The 12761-nt window shown below is 45.9% G+C and overlaps 1 protein-coding gene across 11 annotated transcripts in view; it reads right to left on the reverse strand.

Moving 5' to 3' along the window:
• Positions 1–12761, reverse strand: part of GBF1 (golgi brefeldin A resistant guanine nucleotide exchange factor 1) — a 170715-nt gene that overhangs the window by 66971 nt on the left and 90983 nt on the right. For all 11 annotated transcript variants that reach the window (XM_050959900.1, XM_050959901.1, XM_050959902.1 and 8 more), the window contains one exon: positions 6213–6344. In XM_050959900.1, the coding sequence (XP_050815857.1) occupies positions 6213–6344 (132 nt within the window). The remainder of the gene's footprint in view (positions 1–6212; positions 6345–12761) is intronic.

Consider the following 12761-nt stretch of genomic DNA (forward strand, 5'->3'; position numbering starts at 1 on the left):
AATGCGTGGATGAGATAGTGGTGTTGGAAGGAGGGATTCTGGTTTATGAGGAACTGGAAAACCTTGTGGGAAAGTGGAGCTTATATAGGAAGGATGGGCTCCATCTAAAGCAAAACGGAACCAGACTGCTGGCATGTAAAATGAAATAGGTTGCAAAGCAATTTTTAAACTAAGGCCTGGGAGAAAGCCCACAGGTGAAGAAGAGCACATGGCTTGGACACGGACATGCCTTTAGAGAGGGTCTATTAAAAGGAGGTACTCTATTACCCTTGTGAAGAAGAGAGGACAGAAGTTGAACACAGTACAGGCAGGAACTGAAGAGAAACAGTCAAACGGAAAAATCCCATTCAGTTACATTACATGAAGGTAGACAATTAAATACTGACAAATTTAATAAATGCTTATATACAAATGCTAGAAGTCTAAGTACTAAGATGGGTCAACTTGAGTGCCTTGTATCAAATTAGGATATTTCACAGAAACTTATCAATGGAAAATGGTAATACCAGGGTAGAGTCAAATATAGTAAAAAATCTTAAATGAATCTAGTTGTACCACAGAATCTCTATAGATAGAAATTCCGTGCTTGAATAATAAGACTATAGCAGTAGGAATATACTACTGACCACCTGACCAGGATAGTGATTGTGAAATGCTCAGAGATTAGAGAGGCTACAGAAAACAGAAAAAACTGTAATAATTGGGGATCTCAACTCTCCCCATATTGACTGGGTACATGTCATTTCAGGACAGGACGCGGACATAAAATTTTTAGATAATATTACTTTTGCTTCTTAGAGCAGCTAGTTCTAGAACCCACAAGAGGAGAGGCAATTGTTGATTTAGTCCTAAGTGGATCACAGGATCTGGTCTGAGAGGTGACTATATACCTGAAATAATCTGTAATAGCAACCATAACGTAATTAAATTTAGCATCCTTGTAAGGGAGAAAATACCAAAGACATTCACCACAGTAGCATTTAATTTCAAAAAGGGGAACTACAAAAAAAAATGAGAAAGCTAGTTAAACAGAAATTAAAAGGAATAGTCACAAGGGTGAAATGCCTGCAAACTATTTAACAAAAACATACCAAAGGTTCAACTAAATGCGTATCCCAAATTAAAAAAAAACAATATGAGGAACAGCAGAGTAAAAGATACAAAAGGGAATCCTTTACAAATTGGAAGTCGAAGCCTACTGAGGAAAACAGAAAGGAGCATAAACTCTGGAAAGTCAATTGTCAAAGTATAATTAGGCAGGCCAAAAAAGAATTTTAAGAACAAATAGCAAAAGACAAAAAACTAATAGCAATTTTTTTGTTTAAGTATATCAGAAGCAGGAAGCCTGCCAAACAGTCAGTGGGGCCACTGGATGACCAAAGTGCTAAAGGAGCACTTAAGGAAGACAAGGACGTTACAAAGAAACTAAATGAATTCTTTGCACTGGTCTTCAACACAAAGGATGTGTTGGAAGTTCCCACACCTCAGCCATTCTTTTTAGGTGACAAATCTGAGGAACTGTCCCAAACTGAGTGTCAATAGAGAAGTTTTTGGACAAATTGATAAATTAAAACAGTAAATCACCAGAACCAGATGGTATTCACCCAAGAGTTCTGAATGAACTCAACTATGAAATTACAGAACTACCAATTGTAGTATGTAACCTATCACTTAAAATCAGCCTCTGGAACAGATGACAGAAGGATACTGAATGTGACATCGATTTTTTAAAAAGGCTCCGGAGCGATCCTGGCAATTACAGGTCAGTAAGCCTAACTTCAGTACCAGGCAAATTGGCTGAAACTATAGTAAAGAGCAAACACAATATGTTGGGGAAGAATCAGCATGGCTTTTGTAAAGGGAAACCATGCCTCACCAATCTATTAGCATTCTTTGAGAGGGTCAGCACACATGTGGACACAGGTGATCCAGTGGACACAATGTACTTGGACTATCAGAGAACCTTTGACAAGGTCCCACACCAAAGGCTCTTAAGCAAAGTAAGCAGTCATGGAATAAGAGGAAAGGTCCTCTCATAGATCAGTAACTGGTTAAAAGATAAAAACAAAGGGTAGGAATGAATGGTCAGTTTTTACAGTGAAGAGAAGTAAATAGCAGTTTCCCCCAAGGATCAGTACTGGGACCAGTGCTGTTTAACATATTCCATATGATATGGAAATAGGGATAAACAGCGGAATGGCAAAAATTTGCCAATACAAAAAATTACTCAAGATCGTTAAGTTCAAAGTAACGGATCTCACTAAACTGGGTGACGGGGTAACAAAATGGCACATGAAATTAAATATTGATAAGCGCGAAGTAATGCACTTTGAAATACAATCCCAAATATACATACAAGAAGATTGGGGTCTAAATTTGCTGTTACTATTCAAGAAAGATCTTGGAGTCATTGTGCATAGTTCTCTGAAAACATCCGTTCAATGTGCAGAGACATTCAAAAAAGTTAACAGAATGTAAGGACTCATTAGGAAAGAGATAGATAATAAAAGAGAAAATCTCATAATGCCACTATAGAAATTAATGGTATGCCCACACCTTGAATACTCTGCGTGCAGTTTTGGTTGCCCTATCTCAGAAAAGATATCTCAACTGGAAAAGTTTCAGAGAAGGGCATCAAAAATATTTAGGGGTATGGAACAGCTTCTGTATGAGGAGAGATTAAAAGACTCTTAGAAAAGAGATGACAAAGGGAAGATATGGTAGAGATCTATAAAACCATGCACGGTGTGGAGAAAGTGAAGAGGGAAGTGTTATTTACCCATCTCATAACACAAGAACCAGGGCTCACCTGACGAAATTAACAGGCAGTAGGTTTAAAATAAACAAAAAGAAGTACTTCTTCATACAACACACAGTCAATCTGTGGAACTCATTGCCAGGATATGTTGTGAAGGCCCAAAGTATAACTGGGTTCAAAAAAGAAAAACAAATTCACGGATGATAGGTTCATAAATGGCTATTAGTCAAGATGGTCAAGGACACAACCCCATGCTCTGGATCACTCGATAATTGCCTTGTTCTGTTCCCTCTGAAGTATCTGGCACTGGCCACTGTAGGAAGGCAGGATGGGCTAGATGCACCATTGGTCTGACCCAGTATGGCTGCTCTTATGTTCTCTACAGCATCTATCAAAGAAATTGGTTGCTAGTCGTCCTGCAGAAATAGTAAAGCTCAAAAAATAACTAATCCAAAAGCAAATGCACTGGGAAACAATGAAGAAAAATTCAACTGATGTTAATATTGTCACAAGGTTTCCTGTTCCTAAATTAGCTAAAAATTGCCATGGTATATACAGAATGTAAGTGTCCAAGCAAACATGAAGTGTTTATGTCAGAGCAGAAGACAACCTATGACAACATTCTGTAATGATGACTATTTCTACCAAACTACATGCAAGATGGACACTTAATTGTTTTACCTGTTTTTTTTTTAAACCACGATTACCTGTTCTGTTCATTCCCTCTGGGGCACCTGGCATCGGTTCTGTTCATTCCCTCTGGGGAACCTGGCATTAGTCAGGAGACAGGATGCTGGGCTAGATGGACCTTTGGTCTGACCCAGTATGGTCGTTCTTACGTTCTGACTGGACAGCAGACTTCCAGACTGCACGCTACACCATTAATAAATGGCTGCATTAATACCAACTCATAACAGACCTTGGCCAGTTGGAGATCAGATGTCAAAAAGTGCACTCAAGAACTGCGTTACTCTGAAGAGGATGTTTTCTGATTTAAGGGTTTTCAACCACTCTCTCTCTCTCTCAATACTGGTTAGACAACCAACCACCTGACTAGCTGGTAGAGATTCCATCTGAGAGAATGAGAAATGCATGTTTTCCTCAAAAAGCCCTGAGGAGTAGGAAGAGGGAGCTGTTTATAAAACATACCGCATCTCAAGACACCGCTTCAAACACGTTGTGTTAAATACGCCAGTCCTTCCACTGCACACTGGTCTTAAACCCCAAGTGCAGAGCACAGGCCATCTGCTCCCACACAGACCTAACAAATGCCAATTTTGGAACAGGTTCTGGTTTGGTCATTCAATTACTCAGAGTTAGAAAGCACAGCAAACATCAGCCACACTACATTTCCCCACTCTTGTTCCCGATTTATAATCTGGGAAAAGCTTGCTTGTTAAGAAGAGTTTTACATTTTGTGTATCTTTATATAGCACTTTGATAGTTTCTGTGCTTGAGTGAAGTAAGTTAATATCACAAAAGGGAAGGTAAGAATGACAGGGCTTTCATATAACAATGCAGCCCCAGCCAGACATTCAATCAGCACCGTTAATCCCAGCCTCATTGGTGTCTGGAGAAGCACAAAAGGCAAGGCCCCTGAAAACATCACCTCAAACAATCACTGAGAATTTGGATTACAGGTGCTGTTCCAAAACAAAAACCAAAGGATTCTGCCATTGCCTGCAAAAATCACACACCCCACACACTTTAGAGATGGCCTCTTCCTGGGGAGCTCTGGTGTGACCTGTAGCTAATTAGGAAGTTAAAGAATGTTGTCAAACTCTCAATCTTTTCTATCTAGCTTTGTTAAAATAAACAACTGAAATCCTAAACCAACTGTCTTTAGTCATTTATGCAGTTACTCTGCTGACTGAAACGCTGCGTGTCTACTGTACAGGTGATCCTACCTGTTAAAACACAAAGCTAAAAGCTAAAAGTGTATCTGACATTTTGGTCCTACTTCCCAGTTCACAAGCACACACAGGAAGTCACTGTGTACTCATTCCACTTAGAAACTGTCATGTCCTCTTTCTACCAGGATACAAGAATTGCACTGTTGCTTACATTTTCAAAGGTGCATGTGCTAAGAATGGTTTGTGTGTTCCTAATGCATTTATTGTCACAGTACATTACACTAAAATTATATAAAAAGTTTGGAGATATCCCACCAGTTAAGCATTTAATTTTACCATTACACACCACTGCAGACACACCAAGGTACCAACCAGAAGAAACAGACTGAGATGCCCATTTTAATAGGTCACGAAGATCCCAGTTTCTTAGCATTTCTTTTCTTAACTTGGGGACTGGGTTTCTTATGCTAAAGTGATTATTAGATTCACCTACAATACAAAGCTTTCTGGTAACAAGTACCTGAAACCTAAGCAAGCAGGAGCTGCCATTTGTCACTAGATTCTAACTCCACAACTACTCCACCCTATAAACACACGATGTTGGAGACGACCTCAACTTTTTTCCATCCTTCAGACGCAATGCCTGGCTTCTTTGTTCCCGCTAGCTCTCTGCCACCTCAATACAAGCAGCGGCACATAGCATGTTCTGCAGTGATTGCTGAACAAAACTCAGTGCATACAGCCACGAGGGGGTGCTACAGAACAACGCAACATGCACCACCCTCCACCCCTAATCTAGTGATGTTCCTACAGTCTAGTAAGCACAGGAAGAGTTTCAAGTTTCCAAAGAACCCTATTCTCCCATATGGCTCATTTAAAAATATTAGTGCCACAAGTTGATTTCCCCCCCACTGATCCCAAGAAGTACTCTCTCTCTCTCTTTATACAGACAAACAAAGAAGTAATAGCAAAACTACTGCCATGTCAACTGTGAGAAGTGAGTTTTTCAGGAGCTGACAGACACAATGTAGGCCACTGGACAGGAACTGGACTATAAAAAAAAAATCCACCTATCACAGAACCGTCAAGATCTGGGAATACCTCCCCAAGTAACCCTGCTGAGTTTATTGTGTGTGAGAACCTATTATTGTAACCCTTGCCCTCATTCTCCACTCTCCCTTCGCACCTTGTTATACTGTGTCTGAAAGCACATGGCAAACACTCCAGCGCATGGATTGCTCCTTTATATATTTCTGTGACATACCTAACACACTTCTAGGTGCTTAAAAAATATTTCAGATGCCCTGAAATGCCTGCAATGGTTAGAAAAGACTAGAAGTCCTAGAGCTATTTACTACCATCTACCACCATTCTAAAGCTGTGAACGGCACTAGTCAGCATCGCATGAACAAAGTTTACAGACAAAACACTTCCCCATTATTTCCTAAGTATTACTGAAGACTGCCATCCCCACACCATCAGCTCAGGCAGACTTCAACCCTGAGAAGGCTGCAAATATGTATTACCCCATTATGCATGGGATTTCCAAAGCATACACTTGGCTGGCATTTTGGGAAATGCCAGTGATCCAAGCCCCATACCTATTAATGCGTATGAGAGGAACTTGTTCACAGATGTCAGGGCCAACCCCGTGATGGGACCTGTAGTGTCTTCAGAACGGATTACTTCCAGGAAGGGTCGGAGAAAGACATTGGGTTCAATTTCTGAAAGCTCTGGAAGAAAAAGAGAGAACATCATTAGAGTCTTAGCTTACCAATGGCCGGACCACAGAACTAAAAGCAACTTGTGCTAAAAACAAATTATTGTAACAGGGTAGTAAGCTCTGTGGGACCTTGGTGTACAGCCAGGATGATCATCCCTTTGGTGACCGGCAGGATGATTCGAGATTGAGACAAGATGCTCGCAAACTCCAACAGCATACTACACACTAAATCCTCACATTGCCAATTTGCTCATTAGTCTCATTCATTAGGTTGCATTTAATTTCCCCTCTAAGTAGCTGTCCAAGCTCAGTCTCTCAGGGAGGAAGCTGTATAAATGGCTCATTACTCATTTCAGAAGATTGGTGGGAATGTGAGGGCTGCTCCCAAAAAATGAGCACCGCAGAGAGAGGAAGGGGTTATGAAGCTCCTTAATTCTTATGCAAATGTAGTGATCTTCTAAACAGCCTTCTGGAGCCTCCTGTCTGAGCTTCCATTGTAAGAGCACTATGTAAACATCACAGAGCTGCTGCTCCTTATATTAATGCTTTAATTAATTGGCAGATATTGCAGCATTTTCCTTGGATGCCTGTAATGTGATCAAATTAGCTGTATAAAACCTGACTCATCCTTCCATCACAATATCCACTATCTGTATGCATAGTATATCCACCACCTACATCTACAGTGTGAATACATGACCACATTTGGTGGGTGTGTCCCACGGGATTGTATTGAAGTCAGTGTTCTAGACCAATTTCATTTTTAGGCAAGAGAAACTGAGCCAAACCATTTTAGACACCTTCTTCCCTCCCCAAAACAACCTTGGCCTTCAACTATACATCTAAACTTGGGAGTGTAAAAGGGGCAGTCACTTACCTGTAACTGGAGGTTCTTCAAGTGGTCCCTATCTGTATTCCACTGAGGGTTATGTGCATGCGCCCAGACCTTTCCAAAGTAGTAGCATCCATTGGCCCGTGTCTGTGCCCTTGCATTGCCACGTGGTTTTGGCCAAGCAGATATAGGGCAGAGCAGACCAACCACATCTTCAGTTCCTTCGCTGCAGATCTACGAGATCCACAGCAGATGGGAAGGAGGATGGGATTGGAATACAGATAGGGATCATACATCTCAAAGAACCTCCAGTTATAGTAAGTAACCACCCCTCCTTCTTCAAGTGATGATCCCTATTATATTCCACTGAGAATTATTAACAAGCAGTAGTTAATTAGGAGGAGAGTGTGGGAAGATGACGGAACCATGGAACAGAGGACCACTGCACCGAATGAGAATCATGCACTAGAGCAGCAGTCACCAAAGTTGAGGGTTGCAACTCCCTTATTCTGCCCTCCCCCTATTGCTCCCCAGGAGTGGGACTGCGTCTCACGGAGTAACGCAAACAAGGTAAGGGGGACGAGGCTGGGGTTGCAGCTGCGGGTGGGGCTGGGGCCAGGGCTGGAGACAGGGATGGGAGTGGCAGCGCTGCCGGGCTGTGGTGGAGGCCAGCACCAAGGACCACAGCAAGGTGAGGCTCCACTCCCAGCCTGGGGCTGCGGCTGGGGGCAAGGCCAGGAACAGAGCCCCAGTCAGCAGACAAGGCTAGAGATGGGGCCAGGCGCACGTGGGGCTGGTGGCCGGGGACACAGCTGGGGGCTGGATCGGAGAAGAGCTGGGGGGGAGGAGCTGGGTGGTACTTCCGCCCCACCACTGTGGGGGCTGGTCCAGGCCCTGCCACCCCCCCCCCAGACGCCCCTCCACCCCCCACAAGGGCAGGAGGGGGCCTCAAACTTCAGGGACCTCTGCACTAGAGCATAAATGAGAAGAAAAGGTGTGTACTGGACTCCATGTGGCTGCCTTATATGTGTTTGTCGTGGAGTACAGCAGTAGTTGTTGCCTGCGCTCTCATGGAATGGGCCTGTATCCCATCTGGTGGGGACTGTCCTGGTAGTTGATTGCACAGTGTAATGCGCCCTAAAACCCACTTAGAGATTCTCTGGGTGGAGATGGCCTGCCCTTTAATTCTCTCCACTATAGCAAGGAGTAGTCTAGATTTCTGGAAGGGCTTCGTCCTGTATAAGTAAAAGGCCAGGGCTCTATGGACATTGAGACAATGAAGCGGCTGTTCCTCATCTGAGGCATGTGATTTGGGAAAGAAGGATGGCAAACATATGGGTTGGTTGAGGTGGAAGCGGGAAACCACTTTTGGTAGAAATTGGAGATGCAAGCACAGTGAAACTCTATCCTTATGAAACGTGGTACAAGGGAGATTTACCATCATGACTCCAAGTTTGCGAACCCTCCTTACAGAGGTGATAGCCACAAGAAAAGCGACCTTCATGGAAAGGAGAGAAAGGGAGCAGGAGTTGAGAGCAAGCCCCAAGACCTTCAAAGAGAGGAAATAGTCCAAGAGCATAAGGATGCCAACAGCTTTCTGTTGGGCCCAGGAGGTGAAACGCGTCCATTTAGCTCAGTAGGCTCATCTCATGGAACCCTTCCTACTACTGGAGAAGACATGTCATACTGCTGACGAATATTTTCATGCCAGCAGAGGTGTCCATCCAAAAAAACAGGCTGTCAGGTGAAGCATCTGTGGATTGAGGTATATGAGTCTGCCGTTGTGTTGTGAAAGCAGTTCCGGAAACGTTGGGAGTAGGAGTGGAGGATGTTTTGACATGCAGAGAAGCAGAGGAAACCAGAACTGGCCAGGTCAGAATAGAGCAATCAGGATGACCATTGCCCTCTCCCGTTGGAGTTTGTGAAAGATGCATTGCAGGGGAGGAAAGACATCGCTCATCTGGTTCAACCAGTCGACGACCAGGGTGTCGCCTTCTGAATGGGCACTGACCCTTTCCCTTGTGCAGTACTGAATGCACCAAAGGGGGTGAGTTGGCAAGAGCATGGTGTGAAGTGGTTGATGGCTCTCTAGATGCACTCACAAATATCGCTTACACAAAAACTAAGTGCGCTGCATGAAGGGCTGACCATCGGCAGACCAGGCAGGCAAGACCTGTGAACCTTCAGGCACTTCTGTGGAGGTTCGTAGGCTTGCTAGTGGTAGAATTGGGGAGTTCAATAGCATTATGTAGACGATGGCATATACATTTTCATTTCAGTGCTGGTGTATATTTGCCTCGGGATTGAAGGGCGGGTCTAGAGCAGGGGTCTCAAACATGCAGCTCGTGGGGCTCTCGCATGTGGCCTGCCGAGCCCGCCGATCCCCCGCCTCCATCCCTCTGCCTACCTGCAGGATTGCCCCCTGTGGCGCTGATAGCCCCACGCTGCTCCTCTGAAGCAGCTGGCAGCATGCCCCTTCGGTCCAGGGGGAGGGGGAAGGAGGCAGAGGGCTTCTGCATTGCCTCCTTCCAGGCACCGACCCCCGCAGCTCCCATTGGCCAGGAACAGGGAACCACAGCCAACGGGAGCTTCATGGGAGGTACCTGGAGGAGCGGCAAGAGCAGCAGACACAGAACTCTGAGCTCCTCCCTCTCCCCCAGGGGCTGCAGGGACACGGTTCCAGCTGCTTCCTGGAACAGAGCGGCGCAGGGCTGGGGGCCAGGGCAGGCAGTCAGGGAGCCTGCACTGGCCCCTGTGCGTGCCGCTGCCACCTCGGAGCCGCTCTAGGTAAGCAGTGCTGGGCTGGAGCTCGCACCAAGCCCCTCCTGCACCCCAACTACCTGCCCTGAGCTCCCTGCCACACCCCACACCCCTCTTGCCCCCAACTCCCTGCCCTGAGTCCCCTGCCACATTCCACACCCCTCCTGCATTCCCTGCCCTGAGCCACCTGCTGTACCCTGCACCCTGACCCTGTGCTGCACCTCTCACCCTCTTGCACCCCACACACCAACTCCCTGCCCTGAGCCCCCGCTGCGCCCTGCACCCTTTCTGCACCCCCTGGGGAAGCGCTGGGGTGGGGACTTCGGGGAAGGGGTTGGAATGGGGCAGGGAAGGAGTGGGGCCTAATGGAAGTGGCGGAGTGGGGGCAGGGCCAAAGGCAGTGAGGGGTGTGTGTCAGAGACACATCCCTCATGGTCATTTGAGTTTGAGACCTCTGGTCTAGAGTCTTTCAGTGAGTGTAAAGAATCGCCAGTCTTCTGGTAGAAGAGGGTGATTCATCAAAAGGGAGGTCCTCAGTTGTGCTCTATACCTCTCAAGGGAAGCCTGAGGAATGTAACCAGGATTCCCTCCTCATGCGTATTCCAGTCACACTTTGTGCAAAGACATGTCCATGGAATCAACTGCAGCATGAAGTATAGTCCTGGAGACAAACTTGCCCTCCTCCAAAATGGCTTGGAAACGAGCACAGTCCTGTTGAGTTAGCTTATCTGCAAAATCCACCATCTGCCTATAGTTCAAGAAGTCATGTTTGTCCATCAGCGCTAGGTAGTTCAAGATACAGAGCTGGCCAAGGAAAATACCTTTCTACTTATAATGTCAAACCTCTTGCCCTCTTTGTCAGAGAGGGTGGTGCATGAGTGCTGTTGTCTGGACCACTCCTTATCAGCCTGGATCACCAGGGAATTAGATAGAGGAGGGGAGAACAGAAACTCAGACCCCTCGGGGGGACACAGTACATCTCTTTTCTGCCCCCTTTGCGGTGGGAGTGCACGTGTCCACAGTATGCCACATGGTGCATGCCGGTTGGAGAATGGCATCGTTGATCAGTAGGGCCACTCCAGAGGATACTGATGTATGCAAGATGTTTAGTAGTTGGTGCTGACTGTCCTGCACCTCCTCCAATGGGATATGAAGAGCATTAACTATTCTCCTGACCAGCTCCTGAAATTGATGGTAGTCATCCAGGTCAGAGGAGGATGTCAACGACATAGTCGCATCCAAGGACAATGAGGTGAACCTCTCTGGATCTGTCAGTACAGCCAGAGCTGGGCTGACTGGCGCATCGTCCAGACCCAGCTTCAAATGTCTCCTCAACGAAGGATTGGGTGATGAGACAGGGGATTCCTCTAGGGCTGAGCAAGACTGTTCTGAAGGCGAATATTGAAGCAAGGAGCTGACTGCAGCCCCATAGCAACCTCCATGAGATGCTTCTTCAGGTATAGGGCCTGGCCTTCCTGGGTACGAGAAGCGAAGGAGGCAGGTATTGCACCTGGATACTACATGCACTTCTCCCAAGCAGTACAGCCACCACTGGTGCTTGTCGTTCAGTGAAAATGAGCAAAGGCAGGAAGCACAGACTTTGAATCCCTTCATCTTTGATATAATCCAGTACCCTGCCACCAAAGCGGCATCCCAAAGTCTTTAATCTTACAAAAATTACTATGAACACTAAAGCTGCTACAAAAAAAAAAAATCAGTAAAATCCTAACTATGTACAAGAACAGAAACAGTTTTTCTGGAAAGTTTCGAAAGTGTGTCACCAAGCATAAGTGTGTGTGCGTGGGGGGAGAGTGCTCAACCCCCACTCCACCCTCTTCCCCTAATTGCTCACCTATGCCCCTACTCCACTCCTGGCCCCACCTCTTCCCGCCCCCGCTCTGCCCCCTTCCCTTCTTCCTAGTGCCTCCTGCACACCATGGAAGAGCTGAACATAGAGGGCAGGAGCGCTGGGAGGGAGGGGGGAGAAGTTGATTGGCAGGGTCATTGGTAAGTGGGAGGTGCTGGGGAGGAGCTGGCTGCTGGTGGGTGCTAAACACCCAATTTTTTTTTTCTGCGAGTGCTCTGGCACTGGAGCACATATGGAGTCGGCGTCTAAGTCACCAATGACAAGAGAAAAGAAGCAGCTCCGACTCGGATTATGTGTTGGTGAGAAGGAACTGAAGACATGGTTGGTCAATCCTGCCCTTTATCACCTTGGGCGAAACCACGAGGCAATGCAAGGGCACATGTGCGGACCAACACACACGACTACTTTGAAAAGCTCTGGCTCTGGGTACATGGTGCATGAGCATAACCCTCAGTAGAATGCAATGGGGACCATCACTCGAAAAAGAATGTGCTATTATCCCAATTCCTGTTGCTTTGTACAGAAGGAGTTCTCTGTACAGCTGCCACAGAGACAGGCAGATGCATGGAGTTGTATGTTGCGAAGGGAACTTTCTACCTTGGCTTGAAGATGCTTTAAGTTTAGGCTTGTGAGTTAGAACACAGGCATAACTTTGACTCAGGCTGGAGCCCACTTACTTTTCAAGCTAAATCATTCTAGTGCTCATAGCTCTCCAATGTCTTCCCACAATTCCCCCTGAAGGACAGACAATTTATCCCACAGCTGACAGGGAGAGAATCCTAGATTGTCTCCCCATAAAGAACTAGAGGCAAGAGCAGAAACAGTGAGGACACAGTAACAAGGTTAGGGCTTTGCAGGGGAATTGCTCACAGTAGGATTAGGACAACTTGGGTGCTCAGACCCAGATGCCAATTACCCAGGTTAACTGTGTAGACGTAGCCTAAAGCAAAGTAATATGGTTTCTTCTA

Source organism: Gopherus flavomarginatus, chromosome 6 (genome assembly GCF_025201925.1).
Source record: "Gopherus flavomarginatus isolate rGopFla2 chromosome 6, rGopFla2.mat.asm, whole genome shotgun sequence".
Classification (NCBI taxonomy): Eukaryota; Metazoa; Chordata; order Testudines; family Testudinidae; genus Gopherus; species Gopherus flavomarginatus.